The following is a 17564-nucleotide window of genomic DNA, read 5'->3' on the forward strand; positions in this document are numbered from 1 at the left end:
ATATTGTGGATGTATAATGACCAAGAATCTGCATTTTGTTGAGGTATAATGACCAAGAATCTGCATATTGTGGAGGTATAATGACCAAGAATCTGCATTTTGTGGAGGTATAATGACTAAGAATCTGCATTTTGTGGAGGTATAATGACTAAGAATCTGCATATTGTAGATGTATAATGACCAAGAATCTGCATATTGTGGAGGTATAATGACCAAGAATCTGCATATTGTGGATGTATAATGACCAAGAATCTGCATTTTGTTGAGGTATAATGACCAAGAATCTGCATATTGTGGAGGTATAATGACCAAGAATCTGCATATTGTGGAGGTATAATGACCAAGAATCTGCATATTGTAGATGTATAATGACCAAGAATCTGCATATTGTGGAGGTATAATGACCAAGAATCTGCATATTGTGGAGGTATAATGACCAAGAATCTGCATATTGTAGAGGTATAATGACCAAGAATCTGCATTTTGTGGAGGTATAATGACCAAGAATCTGCATATTGTGGAGGTATAATGACCAAGAATCTGCATATTGTGGAGGTATAATGACTAAGAATCTGCATATTGTGGAGGTATAATGACCAAGAATCTGCATATTGTGGAGGTATAATGACTAAGAATCTGCATATTGTGGAGGTATAATGACCAAGAATCTGCATATTGTGGGGGTATAATGACTAAGAATCTGCATATTGTGGAGGTATAATGACCAAGAATCTGCATATTGTGGAGGTATAATGACCAAGAATCTGCATATTGTAGAGGTATAATGACCAAGAATCTGCATTTTGTGGAGGTATAATGACCAAGAATCTGCATATTGTGGAGGTATAATGACCAAGAATCTGCATATTGTGGAGGTATAATGACTAAGAATCTGCATATTGTGGAGGTATAATGACCAAGAATCTGCATATTGTGGAGGTATAATGACTAAGAATCTGCATATTGTGGAGGTATAATGACCAAGAATCTGCATATTGTGGGGGTATAATGACTAAGAATCTGCATATTGTAGATGTATAATGACCAAGAATCTGCATTTTTTAATAACAAAAATGTTGATTCAACATTAGTTCCACAAATCAGGCCATGTGTTCTGATACTAAATGGCAAGTGTTTATGCAGATGCTGACCTGTTCATGGCCGTCTGATTCGGCGGCCAACTGATAGTGCTGCTTTCTAAGGGCAGATAACTTGAGTCGCTCCAGCTCCAGCTCTCTCTCCAACTCAAGAACGTGTACCTGCAATACAAGGACTACACTCGCAGACGAGGTTTTGTGCAACAACATAACCGTCCTTCTCTCACTTTATACAAGGTTGTGGTTTCTAAATCACTGAACGGAGAAAGAACCAATCCTTCCTGACAGGCTCACTTGAACTGCTTTTTTAAAATCAAATTCAGCTAGTTTTACCACCTTTTGTATATTTTACCTGCCATTACAATTAAATTACTCAAAAGGATAAAAACAGGGAATTTATCATTTCTTTACCACAACAAACTTTTTTTACTTGTTCTGAATCTTATTTACTAAGTACTTATAGCAAATGCTTTTCTATATCTTTATACAAGAATATCAAAGATTAATATTGCTGAAGATGTTTGCCTACTCTCACAATACATATATTGTCAGATGTTTTTAATGTCATGGAGGATGTAGGTAGCTGGTGCATACCTGGGAGTCCATCTCCTGTTTCTTAGTCTGTATCAGTGACAAATGGGAGAAATCCATCAAACCTGAAACATAAAGACATCAATCTTATCCGTGCACACTCTATTGATGCAGTAGATTCCCAACATGATTAAAGAACGTGGCCATATTTGATAATACCTCCGTGCATCAATTCAATATCATTGAACACTTCTTCAAAGAGAATTTAACTGGCTTAAATATGCAACTGTAGCCTCAAAACTATTTTTGTGGTATTTTAACTATTTATACACTCAGTATCATTTTTACACCATCAATCCACAATATAGCCAGCAACAAAATTCAAGACCTCTATCATCTGTGAAGAAGACTAACATGTACACCATAACTATCATTCTTGATTTGACTTGATTTAACTTGCAACACCATCTATTCACTACACACCCTTCAGTACCACTTGGGCCTCTATCATCTGTGAGTCAACATATAATTTAAGTTTGCAGCCTGAACATCATTATTTACTTGATGATATGCATATTTCCCCACCGTATTATCTTATTCCCATTGTTAAACCTTTCCATCGTAGAGTAGTGAAAATGGCTATTTGCAAACAGCCTAAGAGTAACTGGCAGTCTGTTTAGGTTTTATTCTGTTTGGTGATGATCACTGACATTTTTTTAGTAGCGGATCCGTGGTCTAGTGGTAACACACTGGCTTCACAATCCAGAGATTGCTGGTTCGATCCCCCACTGCACCTAACCTACTAACTCGTCTTTCGCATGAGACGTTAAACCGAGGTGCAGTGTACTAGGTGCTTTACACCTGGCACTAAAAGACCCAGGGTCACCTCTGGAACGGGGTGTCTCCTGTATCTTGCACTATCCCCCATAACCAACTAACACGTCTTTCTGGGGGCGATGGCCATATGGGAGACAATCCTGGTGCACTCGATAAAAAAAACAACAACAACAACATCACTGACATTGGGTTGAAAATGATGGATTTAAATATTGAATGTAGAAATAAAGGTCTTTAATTTAATTTGATTTTCTAAGGAACTACAAATGAGTCAAAGTGCGTGTTTGAGTAAAAAAGAGTTAACAATTAAAGAGTCCTACTCTGGTCCTCTATAATCTGTGCGCCAGTCTTCACAGTGGCAACCACGTTTCCGGTGGCCCGGGACACGTTCTTGGAGGCGTCCTGCACATTGACCAGGGCCTGGCTCGACCGTTTGGCCTTGACCCGTGAGGACACCACCAGCTGAGCAGTGCTGGCTGCGATCTCCTGGGAACACACGATCAACCGCTCCAGCTTTCCCTCACCACTCACAACCTTGTCTGCTGCCTCCCTGCATGTGAAAGGGTCACAGACAGTTATTTGTGTAGCCCTTTGTGCTGTATTATGTTTAAAACTGTCCACTGCATTACCTATTTAATTTGTATTTTTTTGTTGACAATTGTCGATATTGCCCTTGACATAACTTCAAAACAAAATTGTATTTAGACAGTGAAGACTACATGCATTAAAAGTTCATCCATCTTATTCCAAAAAACACTGCATACTTAAATGTTGTTGCCTTTAGGAATTGACCAATTGGGATTGAGTTCTAAGAACACATTAGATCCCAATGACCTTGTGTACTGGTCGTGTACGTAATTCCGGCCTGTACGTAAAAAATCGGCCACCTGTGTTTAATCATTTTCATGATCTAAACACACATGTTTTGATTATTTTTAGAACAATCAACTTGAAAACCAACCCTATTCTCAATATTTTGCAAATTAAAGAAGCATATCACTGTAAACGTTTACATTAAAATGTCTCAAAGATAACACAAGATATTTCTCTCATGGGAAAAGTGACGTCATTATACATTGCAAAAATTATATTCATATAAGAAACAAATATATTTGATAAAATTATTATTATTTCTATCTGATAAACTTTAAGTAAGGTATTTTTAATTAATTGTATAAAAACATACATTTAAAACAAAAAAATCAGGACCTAAATATAAACTTTTAATATATGAATTACCTCCCTTGATTTGAATATTAATAGTTTACATGTTGTAAAATTAAATATAAGCGTTTACTAAAAATCGACACTAAAGTCAAATTTTTAAACAAAATGTTTTTACTTTCTTAGCTATGTTAGTAAAAATTTATTAAAACTATTAAAAATAAATATTTTTTATAAATTTGCAGTTCCCCATTAACCGTGCAGGCCTGTTAATATTTATTAAAATAGGTAGGGGGAGTAACTGGTATAATAATGTCTCATATTTTTTAAGTTTCAAGTCAAAAATTGTGTTTGTGTAAACCTTTATTAATACTCTTAAAATGAGGACATTCGTCTAAAGATATTGCTTTGTAATTGTACCTGCAGATTAAACTGAAAAGTGGCCGATTTTTTAGGTACAATTGCCCTACGAAAATTGATAGTTTACATGTCATTAATTTCTGTTCATAAAAGTAACATACACTGATCTAATTCTATTGAAATTTTCATGCTAGGTGAGTTTTGAACCCAGGATTATATATGTGAAGTTTAGTTTATACCAGTTGCCTAAAACAAAAGATTTTGTTAAAATAGTCCCAAAAGTGGCTGGAATTACGTACACGACCAGTATGTACACTGTGCCCCAGGGAACTTACATGAGAGTGGTGGCACCCCATCCCACTGCTTTGGCAGCTGATATAAAGCCCTCTGTCCAACGATGATTCTTCTTGTAGAACTCCTTGGCTGTGTGGGTCCCCTACAAAATGCACAATTCCTATTTAAAAATGAGTCACTTTCTGGGAATCAAGTGTTTAATGCATGTGCAGTACACACAGGCAAATTAGGGAAGACACTTGAGGCCTAAATCATATTTTTTGGTAAGAACATACTTCAGGACTTAAAAATGAGACACATTCTGGGAAAATGGGGTGTAATGCATGTGCATAAACTTTCGTCCCACATTAAAATGTGCTGTCTGCACAGGCTTTTCAGGGCCAACACTTTCAGCATAAACTGGATTTTGTTAAGAAGAGACTTCCTTCAAATAAATACAATCCAGCATTTCAAATCAAATTTCTCATTATAAGAATATACTTTTTTTAGAGTTTAAGTATGTTTTGTAATTTGGCAAAAATTGTCTTTTTCTTGCAAGTTTCTTATGCTTTAGAAACTAAAAACATAGATAATAAAGAGTGTCCACTCTAGCACTGAGAGTTACATACCCTTCCTTGTGAGACAATCTCATGCTGTAGGTCCCTAGACTTCTCCACCAGGATCTTGATGCACTGAAATACATGGCAGAAAATATCTGAATGTGTTTAATACTATGTAAAAAATAACTAGCAATTGAAGTAAGTAAATAAATAATTAACAAAAACTTTGATACAACTTTGATGCAACAAGTCTCTCTCTCTATATATATACCTTCATGAGGTCTGTACAAGCATCCAGAATCTTCTCATTCACTTCCAGTTTCGCACCCGTAGCGTCTTGTCGATTCTTCAGAAGCATTTCCTGTGTGAACAATCTAACATTATTGAAAGCAAGAAATCTTTTCACAGGGAATAGCCATTTGGGTAAGATTAAAAAACTGTGTGTCTGTTTCATATTTTAAGCATAGTGTTACAGAAAAGAAAATGACAAAAACGGAGTATTTATTACTTAAATAAAATGTGCTTTCTAGTCTCACTGTCGTGTCGTAGCCCTGGTTTCTGAGGATGCAGTGTTGGCAGACTGAGTGATGCTCTTTTTTCAGGTCTAATCAGTTGTGTTATTAACATAAACAATATGTCCCATCAGCTTCTGATAAAAGTACTAGCCTTACTGACAATTACAAAAAGTTGTTCATCCCCACATATTCATGTTATGAGAACACCAGAATGGATACACTTTGTTTATTGTAACATCATAAGATTGACCAATGTTTCCTCATGCTGGTACACACTTTGTTACGAGAAGGGCATGTCCTGTGTACCTGTATCTTGGAAGCAGCCTGCTCGATGGCCCGGCTGGTGAGCTGCATCTCGTTGTCCAGCATGTCTCCTATCACCTCCGTCTTCACGTCATCTGACTTGGGTACCAGCTCCTCAGTCTGGGACATCAGCTGCCGCAGGTGGTCCAGGCACGCAGACACCTCGCTGGACACATCACCGTCTGCACACAATAGAAAATATCAAGATGATGACAAGATAACGATGGGGTGATTAAGGTGATGTTTCTATTGGCCAACTGATTTTGTAATGAAGATGGCTTCACACAGGATGAAAAGTGTTGGTTTTATGTCACAGAAAAGGCAAATTTTAAGTTATTCAAGTACTCTTGATCTCCTGGATACACTTGACTGGTTTTCCAACAAGTTCCAGTACATTTTCATGTATTTTAGATAAAGATAAAGAAAAGATAAAATGACCTTTAACCTTTTGCTATGACTGCCTTACAAACCCTTATCATCAACATTGTAATAATGTACCTTTCTCAATGGCTGCAAGCACTGCCAGCCCACTCTCTCCTGCAGACCGACATGTGTTGGCCAATAACTGCCCTGCCTCTATCTCTGCTGTGGACTGCGAGGTAGCAATGCCGTGGATCACACAGTCACCCATGTGATGGGAAAAACATGTGATTAGCTCGACCAACTCAGGTAAGCCTGGAATGCACATGTACATCTAGTATAAAACATATTCTGGGTGCATATGGACGTTGTCTTACTACAGCAGGTAAACAGAATCAATAATTCGTTTATGCCTCAGTCACAAATAATCCGGCCTATGTGTCCAATCTCCAGGCATCGCAAAGACTGGCAACGTCTGATTTAACCCAGTCTCAACTTTTTTTTAAAAGAAAAATCAACTGGCCATGGCTTATCAACATGTAAAATAAATATGGTCTCTGTTTTGTACTATTTTTACATCCTTGAATGTATGAAATTCTGGCTCATATTAAGACAATGGATGTATTTCTGATCATTATTATGTAGAATTCAGTAAGCCCTAATTTATTTAATACATACTTGAGCAGTGTTAATTATTTATATACCATCAGGTTATTTCAAACTATCTTTTTATTAAAATGTGTGTCCATATGTATGCAAGCTTCTCCTAAATCAAACCTTATGGATTCATTCCATACTTATAGTTCAAAATGTTTTCTTTATGCATAAGACGTAAAAACTCACCAGAATGTACTTAATATGATGCATCATTAAATCATGAAATACAAAAAATCTCTATATTTAGTAATTCTACAGTTTTTAATTATTTATTAACTGGGTATAAATATGAATATTATGTTAGTTGCTTAATCAATATCCAAATTTTTGTTTATGTAATAGTTAAACTCTTTCTATATGTATTTTGTTTGTTTATACTTTTTTTGTTTCATTTCATGATGTAGCATGGCTTACACAAATCTATACATTTTACAAGTTTGTAAGAAGATATATAAGGAAAACATCTGTTCCTTTTTGTTATTTTTATGTAATTGCTAAATTTTTAAGAACATAAAACAATTAATAACTCCGCTTGCAGAAAACTCATGTAAATGCAGCACCTTTTTTGTCTGAATGATAGCCCTTCAATGATGTGTGTAACTTCTGTAGACTGGCAAGGACTGGCTCACCACGCATCAACAGGAACTCTACATGCAAGCATGTGCTTTGTAAATCACTATGACAACATGTGTAAAAAATTGAAAAATCTGTGAAAATAGCAGTATGGAATAAATAAATATCATAGTGTCAGTCATATTATGTGTAAAATATTTAAGACTTTTATTTCCTTCAATATATGTTTATATCAAAAATAAAAACCAGTAAACACAAATATACATTGAGAACCAAATAAAGATTCAATGCCAACAATATTAAGTAATAAAATAAAGTAATCTCTTTATATTAATGAGATTTCAGCTGCCCAAACAGTTGAACTGCAGAAAACCCTAGCTAGTCAACTCCATACCTGCAGTGCACCTCGCAGTGGTGAAGTTGGGGTTGTGGAACTGGTCTAGAGCATCTTGGATGAATGCCCTTCCTTCAGCAATACTGCTCTCTGCAGAGAAACAGCATGCACAATTGCGCAATCACACCATTTATTAATGAGTTCAAAAGGATTTTTGTTTGTTTTTACCAAAACAATTGGTGAGCTTATTAGTTTCATACTTTCTTACTTAACTGAAAATAACATGCTGCGTTCAATAAACGCTAAAGCCAAGTGATTGACAACTATCAATTAATTCACCAATTTGATTAAGTCTAAAATACGATAGATGTCAAATTAAGAATCAGAGCTTTTAAGTAAGTAGAATTAATGTTTTTCACATGGTTAATTTGGAATAACCAAGAATATCGAAGTCAAAATGATATCAGATGATGTGGGTGCATTGAGAGTTTTCATGAAAAACATTTATGTATAAAAGCTTTGTAGCAACCAGTTTTGATTTTTAACGAAACGCATCATTTGGATTAAGAAGAACCCGGACTTTCTAAATTGTTCCAAAAAAGATTAAATGTTCGTAAATAACAAGGTCAAAGTAAGGTAAGATGCTGTGTGTGTGTGTGTTGACAGTCTTCAAATACATCATCAAAGAAACAGTCAAGGTCAATTTGAGAAAATGAAGATGATGGTGTTAATTGTGTTAAAAGATATTTTTTCTGAAAGTTTTAAAGCTTTGTAGCATGTGTTATAGATGTACACAACACAACAGTTTGGGTTTACCAAGATACTGGATCTTCTGAGTTAGTGCTTGTCCTAAAGTAGGTCAATTTCAAGGTCAAAATGAGGTCAGGTGAAGATGGTGTGTTGAGTAATCATATATAACATCTATGCAAGTATCAAAAATTAGTAAGAAAATTATTGATGTAAGACAAAACACATTCATTTTGTGTTGACCTTGCACTGACAAACAAAAGGAATGACAGACCAATTGTTATATGCTTCACGGAATTTCATGCTGCATAATCAATGATCAATATGAATAATAAACATATAAGTTGCTAGGAAACATTGCAAAATATATCATTAATTTGTGACAATGTTGCCTCAGATCGCTGTGGCTGATTTCTACTGGATCTACACAAGTTCCCAGTCTGGCTTACTTAGAAGACTTCTTTGCAGCTGTTCTAGGGCTGCGGTCAGTCTTGACTCCGAACTCTCCTTGTCTGCTGCCAACTGGTCAAGCCTCTGCTGTAGCCCTGACAACTGGCTGCCCAGCAACGCCTCTGTCTGCACCTTGCTGGTCTCCATTGCAGAGAGGCTTGTCTGCCACAGAAACCCATGAACTATTTGTTACCATTACTTGATGTACAGACCAATAAAATTTTCAGAAAGTAAAAGCAATCAATCCGTTATGCATGTACTCTATGGTAACACTTAGGTACATAAATGATTAACAGGCAAATTAAATGCATCTTAAGAAAAAGCCACACATGTGCTCTTAATCTGTTAACAATGGAGAAGTTGAGCTATCCGTTGCCACAGCTTGCCTCTTATGCAGATAATGTATGCATATTGTTTTAAGTATGTAATGACGTCAAACAAAATGTCTCTTGAACACATTCAGCAACCCACTACTCAAAGACACCAACAATTATATACCATCACCAAGTGTAAATTAAGATAAGAGCCCCCATAGCTTTATTTTCAGTGTTAATTGGATAAAGCTGGTGTGCGCAGTTTTATATTGGAACAACCTGTATCAGGTCAGTGAGGTCAGTATAATACCTGGAGAGCCTGTATCTGGTTATACAGGTCAGTATTATACCTGAAGAGCCTGTATCTGGTCAGTGAGGTCAGTATTATACCTGGAGAGCCTGTATCTGGTCAGTAAGGTCAGTATTATACCTGGAGAGCCTGTATCAGGTCAGTGAGGTCAGTATTATACCTAGAGAGCCTGTATATGGTCAGTGAAGTCAGTATTATACCTAGAGGGCCTGTATCAGGTCAGTGAGGTCCGTATTATACATACAGAGCCTGTATCTGGTCTGTGAGGTCAGTATTATACCTAGAGGGCCTGTAACAGGTCAGTGAGGTCAGTATAATACCTGGAGAGCCTGTATCTGATCTGTGAGGTCAGTATTTTACCTAGAGAGCCTGTATATGGTCAGTGAGGTCAGTATTTCACCTGGAGAGCCTGTATCTGGTTTGTGAGGTCAGTATAATACCTAGAGAGCCTGTATCAGGTCAGTGAGGTCAGTATAATACCTGGAGATCCTGTATCTGGTTATTCATGTCAGTATTATACCTAGAGGGCCTGTATCAGGTCATTGAGGTCAGTAGTATAATACCTGGAGAGCCTGTATCTGGTTATTCAGGTCAGTATTATACCTAGAGAGCCTTATCAGGTCAACGAGGTCAGTATATTACCTGGAGAGCCTGTATCTGGTTATTCAGGTCAGTATTATACCTAGAGGGCCTGTATCAGGTCATTGAAGTCAGTATTATACCTAGAGAGCCTGTATGTGGGCAGTGTGGTCAGCATTATACCTGGAGATACTGTATCTGGTCAGTGAGGTCAGTATTATACCTAGAGAGCCTGTATCTGGTCAGTGAGGTCAGTATTATACCTAGAGAGCCTGTATGTGGTCTGTGAGGTCAGTATTATACATAGAGAGCCTGTATCAGGTCACTGAAGTCAGTATTATACCTAGAGAGCATGTATCTGGTCTGTGAGGTCAGTATTATACCTAGAGAGCCTGTATCAGGTCAGTGAGGTCAGTATTATACCTAGAGAGCCTGTATGTGGTCTGTGAGGTCAGTATTATACCTAGAGAGCCTGTATGTGGTCTGTGAGGTCAGTATTATACCTAGAGAGCCTGTATCTGGTCAGTGAGGTCAGTATTAAACCTGGAGATACTGTATCTGGTCAGTGAGGTCAGTATTATACCTAGAGAGCCTGTATCTGGGCAGTGTGGTCAGTATTATACATGGACAGCCTGTATCTGGGCAGTGTGGTCAGTATTATACCTGGAGAGCTTGTACCGTATTTTACCATGCATAGCGCGCAGTTTTTTACCTTCAAATTTTAAAATAAAAATTCAGTGCAATTAATACATTGACACAACGCTTTCCTGGTTGCTAAATTGCAAAAAATCCATTTCATAATCGTAAATCTTCACAATTGCCGCCATTTTTTTTATAACAGAAAACTACACCTTATAATGCTTTAGACTGAAGGGGCCGTTGTCAAAACAACAAATAGCAGGAAAGGGTAGGAATGAAGGGGGTAGTAACAGTTTTGACAAAAATTAAAAGATGAAAAAAATGTCTTTGTTGGTGTTTCACACTTCTTCATTGATTGTTCATTTAAAAAATCGAGGTATATTGATCCCTGCGTCGTCGCGGTATTGTTTGTTAAAGTTTTTGTTGTCCTGAAAACTCGTTGATTTACAACGCAAAACGTCTTATTTGAACTGACGCTAATTATTTCAATCATATTTCTCAACTTTGCTATTGCTTTATTGTGATAATTTAATCCAAAGTTTAATGTTAGCAATTCCGAAAATGAAATGAATCTATATGAATTGACAGTTTGAAGTCATCAAAGGAAAGCTGCTTCCTGTCTGAAGCAATAAAGCGACAAGTTTCTCGCCGACAAAATTGGCTTCCTTTGTCTAGCAATCAACATGCCGAACCAATCGTGTGTTTGTTCCTCAATGGCAATTGTCCAATTAAATAATAACACGTTCAAAGCTCGGCCTTCGAACCTTTTGCAGAGAACGGAGGTGGAGTTTAACGGTTAAGTGAGCAAGTGTTTTACGTAAGTTGAGTTAATTTGCCGAAATTACTCGGCCATAAGCATTGAAACGATGAATACATTTATCAATTGATTTTCCTATCTCTGCATAAATATGCTACTGTGGGAGTATACTACGTAGGTTACAAACCAACAATAGAGTTATATACTCGTTTTGTTTTCTTTCAATAGAGACAAACAAATATTATTTGTCTAATGGCTTTACGCAGATAACGCCAACTGTATGGAATTGAGCGTTCAGGTGTATTGTTTATCTCACTATAAATACTTATCAACAAGACGCAGTGAAGGCGCGAAATACCGGGTCAAACTGGATTTAATGGGGAGCATCTTTTAACGGGGAAATATTTAAGTCGATGAAAAATAAAATGGGATCCACGGACGATTTGTGTAAAATTGGACATTGCGATGTTGCGGGTCTGCAGAAGACTATGTCATATGATGTTGTGAGCGGCAGGTAATGAAAACGTTACACTGTTCAAATGTGTGGAATAGGTAATAGTGGTTCAAATTTAACGTGCAGGGGTCTTGAAAAAACACGCGCAGTGCGCGTCAATAAGGAAATATACGGTGTTCTCGAGATAATAATCTAAAAAATTGTCGAAAATATAGTGCTATGAAACCCATGCTCCTGATCGTATAAACGCTCCCTACTTTAAACAAAAAATTAAGCGCCCAAAAAACTCAGATTAAATGATTGTGCAATATAAGAATGGCGGCCAATTACGGCCCAATTTTCAGGTTTTTGGTCTTGAATTAATTTTTTTCTCCATTTTGGCTTTAAAAAATCCCATGCACATTATACATGGGAGCGCGCTAAACATGGCAAAATACGGTATGTGGGCAGTGTGGTCAGTATTATACCTGGAGAGCCTGTATGTGGGCAGTGTGGTCAGTATTATACATGGAGAGCCTGTATGTGGGCAGTGTGGTCAGTATTATACCTGGAGAGCCTGTATGTGGGCAGTGTGGTCAGTTTTATACCTGGAGAGCCTGTATGTGGTCAGTGTTGTCAGTATTATACATGGAGAGCCTGTATCTGGTCAGTGAGGTCAGTATTATACCTGGAGAGCCTGTATCTGTTCAGTGAGGTCAGTATTATACCTAGAGAGCCTGTATGTGGTCTGTAAGGTCAGTATAATACCCGGAGGGCCTGTGGGCAGTGTGGTCAGTATTATACCTGGACAGCCTGTATCTGTTCAGTGAGGTCAGTATTATATACCTAGAAAGCCTGTTTGTGGTCTGTAAGGTCAGTATAATACCTGGAGAGCCAGTATGTGGGCAGTGTGGTCAGTATAATACCTGGAGAGCCAGTATGTGGGCAGTGTGGTCAGTATTATACCTGGATTGCCTGTATCTGGTAATTCAGGTCAGTATTATACCTGGAGAGCCTGTATAAGGTCAGTGAGGTCAGTATTATATCTAGAGATTATATCTGGTAATTCAGGTCAGTATTATGCCTAGAGAGCCTGTATAAGGTCAGTGAGGTCAGTATTATACCTAGAGAGCATGTATCTGGTAATTCAGGTCAGTATTATACCTAAAGAGCCTGTATCAGGTCAGTGAAGTCAGTATTATACCTAGAGAGTCTGTATCTGGTCTGTGAGGCCAGTATTATACCTAGAGAGCCTGTATCTGGTATGTTAGGTCAGTATTATACCTGGAGAGCCTGTATCTGGTCAGTGAGGTCAGTATTATACCTGGAGAGCCTGTATCTGGTCAGTGAGGTCAGTATAATACCTGGAGAGCCTGTATCTGGTCAGTATTATACCTGAAGAGCCTGTATCTGGTATGTGAGGTCAGTTTTATACCTGCAGAGCCTGTATCTGGTCAGTGAGGTCAGTATAATACCTGGAGAGCCTGTATCAGGTTAGTGAGGTCAGTATTATGCCTAGAGAGCCTGTATTTGGTTATTCAGGTCATTATTATACATAGAGAGCCTGTATCAGGTCAGTGTGGTCAGTATTATACCTAGAGAGCCTGTATCTGGTCAGTAAGGTCAGTATTATACCTGGAGAGCCTGCATCAGGTCAGTAAGGTCAGTATTATACCAGGAGAGCCTGTATCTGGTTAATCAGGTCAGTATTATACAAAGAGAGCCTGTATCAGGTCAGTGTGGTCAGTATATTACCTGGAGAGCCTGTATCTGGTTAGTGAGGTCAGTATTATACAAAGAGAGCCTTATGTGGGCAGTGTGGTCAGTATTATACCTGGAGAGCCTGCATCTGGTTGGTGAGGTCAGTTTTATACCTAGAGAGCCTGTATCAGGTCAGTAAAGTCAGTTATACCTGGAGAACCTGTATGTGGGCAGTGTGGTCAGTATTATACCTGGAGAGCCTGTATCTGGTTGGTGAGGTCAGTTTTATACCTAGAGAGCCTGTATCAGGTCAGTGAAGTCAGTAATATACCTAGAGAGCCTGTATCTGGTTGGTGAGGTCAGTATTATACATAGAGAGCCTGTATGTGGGCAGAGTGGTCAGAATTATACCTGGAGAGCCTGTATCTGGTTGGTAAGGTCAGTATTATACATGGAGAGCCTGTATCTGGTCAATGTGGCAGTATTATACCTAGAGAGCTGTATCTGGTCAGTGAGGTCAGTATTATACATGGATAGCTGTATCTGGTCAGTGAGGTCAGTATTTTACCTGGAGAGCCTGTATCTGGTCAGTGAGGTCAGTATTATACCTAGAGAGCCTGTATATGGTCAGTGAAGTCAGTATTATACCTAGAGAGCCTGTATCAGGTCAGTGAGGTCAATATTATACCTAGAGAGCCTGTATCAGGTTAGTGATGTCAGTATTATACCTAGAGAGCCTGTATCAGGTTAGTGAGGTTAGTATTATACCTGCAGAGCCTGTATCAGGTCAGTGAAGTCAGTATTATACCTAGAGAGCCTGTATCTGGTCAGTGAGGTCAGTATTATACCTAGAGAGCCTGTATCAAGTCAGTGAAGTCAGTTTTATACGTAGAGAGCCTGTATCTGGTCAGTGAGGTCAGTATTATACCTGGAGAGCCTGTATCTGTTCAGTGAGGTCAGTATTATACCTGGAGAGCCTGTATCTGTTCAGTGAGGTCAGTATTATACCTAGAGAGCCTGTATATGGTCAGTGAAGTCAGTATTATACCTAGAGAGCCTGTATCAGGTCAGTGAGGTCAGTATTATACCTAGAGAGCCTGTATATGGTCAGTGAAGTCAGTATTATACCTGAAGAGCCTGTATAGGGTCAGTGAGGTCAGTATTATACCTGGAGAGCCTGTATCTGGTCAGTGAGGTCAGTATTATACCTGCAGAGCCTATATCTGGTTAATGAGGTCAGTATTTTACCTGAAGAGCCTGTATATGGTCAGTGAAGTCAGTATTATACCTAGAGAGCCTGTATCAGGTCAGTGAGGTCAGTATTATACCTGGAGAGCCTGTATCTGGTCAGTGAGGTCAGTATTATACCTGGAGAGCCTGTATCTGTTCAGTGAGGTCAGTATTATATACGGAGAGCATGTATTTGGTCAGTGAGGTCAGTTCTATACCTGGAGAACCTTATATGGAAATTGAAGTTAGTATTATACCTGGAGAGCCTGTATCTGGTCAGTGAGGTCATGCTCCCTGGCCTCCTTCTCTGACCTCAGGCTGGCAAGGTCACTATGCAGCCCTGTGATCTGATTGGTCAATGTCTCTTCCAATCCCTCTTTTTCTTGCATCGTCCGCTCCAACTAAAATTCATTAACATTCAGTATCTATAAAAGGCTAAAGCCTGAAGGTTATCACACATGATTGACTATACTAGAAAGTATGCACATTAAAAACTCATAAAATATGTTTATGGTTACTTGTATATTAGAAAATAATGTACACAATACAGTCAAAGTAAACAAACATTTTTGTTGTTCTGATGCACTCAAACATGAACAACAACAGCTGTGGCAAGATATCACTTCACATGGCTAATAACCCAGCCCCACCCTGCCCCATCCTGCCCCCTCTGACACCCCTCCCTTCTTCCCTACCCTTCAACAAACCTGGGTCTCTACAGACTGCAGACTGGTGCGTGTACTCTCTAGGTCACTGGTCAAGCTGAGTTCTGTCGCCCGCAACGACTTCAACTGACTCTCCAGCTCCTACAAGCAAGGATTAGACCAAAACAATCAGACTAATTACAATATTCAAGAACTTCAACATTTAGACTTACTGACCCATGCTAAGCATTTAATATGGCAATTTTTGTAAAATTTTCATTGGGAGTATTTTAAAACAACAAAAACAGTTTGAACAAACGCTAAAGAAGGCTTGAGGATTTTCCTTACAATACAAAACTTCACTTGGTAGGCAATTTTCAGCAAGTCATCAAATATGTAAAATTACTTAAATCTTAAAAACAATACATTAGAATAGATATAATATATTTTCAAATAAAAATCAGTACAATACACATGTAGTTCTTATCCAAGAGATCACATAAGATTATCTTTGGCCAATATTATATAATTACCAGGTAACAATTAACAACATACCAGTAACAATTAACAACATTCATCCAGTAACAATTAACAACATTCATTATTCCAGTATCTGAATATGTCTGTTTGCATCAAAGTCAAGCACATACATCTTATTTTGGTAAACGTTATAAACAAACCTTTAAGTATTCAGCAAGAGCAGGAATACTCCTTGGAAGAGATACACATTACTATTGATGCATTCTTTCTTTTAGATTTGCATTCATAGATTTGAAATTTTGTATTGCTGTCCTTTTCATGTCTTATTTTAAAAAGTGCAAGAGTCTATAAATGTTATTTGCCAATACTTAAGTGGAAGAACATATTGTCACCTAGATACTTATTAGAAAAATATCATTTAAAGAACGCGAGTGCCGGTAAAAGACTATAAAACACATACGATAAAACAACACAAACTCAAAAATCAAATAACAATAAATGTTGAGGAAATATATAAGAAAAAGTAAATTTGTTGAATCAATATCCCCCCCATAAACTTTGCTTATGGATCGGTGCAATTCTCTACATTATAGGGATAGTACAGTATACACAGTATAATCATTGAGTGTAGGGTAATAATAAATAGGTAATAATTAAGTGTTGTATAAATGTTTTCATGAATTTCAATTATATTTCTCCTCTTTGATATCTACAGACCTATGAAGTGTCATGTAGAAATCTTGTAGCATATCTGAGACATAGCCTTGCAAAGTTACATCATACAAAAACAACAAAGAGCAATAACTCTTGGTTAAGAAAGTGCAGGGTTATGGTTCTTGTGCATGGGACTTCTTCCATTGATTTGTTCATACCCATGAAGCTTCATGTTGAAATGTTGTATCATATCTGAGAAAAAGCACTAAAAGTTCCACCAGGCAAAAAAACAACAAGGGCAATAACTCTTATGTAGGAAAGTGATGGGTTATGTTTCTTCAGCATGGCACTTCTCCTCATTGAAATCAATATGCCCATGTTGAAATTTTGCATGGTATCTGAGATATAGCCCTGAAAAAATCATCATACACAAAATAAACAAAGGGCAATAACTTTTAGTAAGAAAGTGTAGGGTTATGATTCTTGTGCATGGCACTTCTCTCATTAATATCTATTTCCTTATGAAGTTTCGTGTTGCTATTTTACACAGTTTCTGAGATATAGCCCTAAAACGTTTTGTGACAGAGAGCCAATTCTATGTCCCTTCACCTTTGGTGGGGGATAAAATATATGGCTTAATCTTAATATTAAATAAATCAACAATATAACAGAAAAAAACATAAACAAAACTAGTTACCTGAGATTTTTGCAGCCCATCATAGAATAGGTCAAGCTTGGATGCCTGGTAATAATACAGATACAACAGTATCACATGACTCAGAATGAGGAGCAGTAAAACACGATGCACATAGTGCATGCAGGGCACTGGTCACACTGGACTACATGGGGAGGGCTGCATGCCATTGAACATACCTGACCATCATCATGTTGTGTAAAACATTACATCTCATAAGACCTCTGCTCAGATGATTATAAGTTCTGTTTGACTCGCTTAAAGTGTGCAATTATGTGCAGTACCTAGTACCGCCTAAGCCCGTTCCATGTCAGTTTCAGCTACATGTTATTATCAGTTCTCCCCGTTTGTACTATGTAACTTAGCTC

General features: G+C 37.7%; 1 protein-coding gene across 4 annotated transcripts in view; it reads right to left on the reverse strand.

The window, feature by feature from the left end:
- Positions 1-17564, reverse strand: part of LOC127843167 (huntingtin-interacting protein 1-like) — a 56903-nt gene that overhangs the window by 8743 nt on the left and 30596 nt on the right. For 3 of the 4 annotated variants that reach the window (XM_052373050.1, XM_052373036.1, XM_052373028.1), the window contains 14 exons: positions 17200-17244; positions 15432-15530; positions 14982-15125; positions 8761-8923; positions 7625-7714; positions 7218-7304; positions 6139-6315; positions 5644-5822; positions 5094-5183; positions 4892-4954; positions 4325-4425; positions 2786-3015; positions 1692-1753; positions 1152-1259 (listed from right to left, as the gene is read on the reverse strand). In XM_052373050.1, coding sequence (XP_052229010.1) covers positions 1152-1259; positions 1692-1753; positions 2786-3015; positions 4325-4425; positions 4892-4954; positions 5094-5183; positions 5644-5822; positions 6139-6315; positions 7218-7304; positions 7625-7714; positions 8761-8923; positions 14982-15125; positions 15432-15530; positions 17200-17244 — 1638 coding nt within the window. The remainder of the gene's footprint in view (positions 1-1151; positions 1260-1691; positions 1754-2785; positions 3016-4324; positions 4426-4891; positions 4955-5093; positions 5184-5643; positions 5823-6138; positions 6316-7217; positions 7305-7624; positions 7715-8760; positions 8924-14981; positions 15126-15431; positions 15531-17199; positions 17245-17564) is intronic. The other variant, XM_052373046.1, reaches the window with a different exon arrangement.

This window comes from Dreissena polymorpha, chromosome 1, assembly GCF_020536995.1.
Source record: "Dreissena polymorpha isolate Duluth1 chromosome 1, UMN_Dpol_1.0, whole genome shotgun sequence".
NCBI classification, from domain to species: Eukaryota; Metazoa; Mollusca; class Bivalvia; order Myida; family Dreissenidae; genus Dreissena; species Dreissena polymorpha.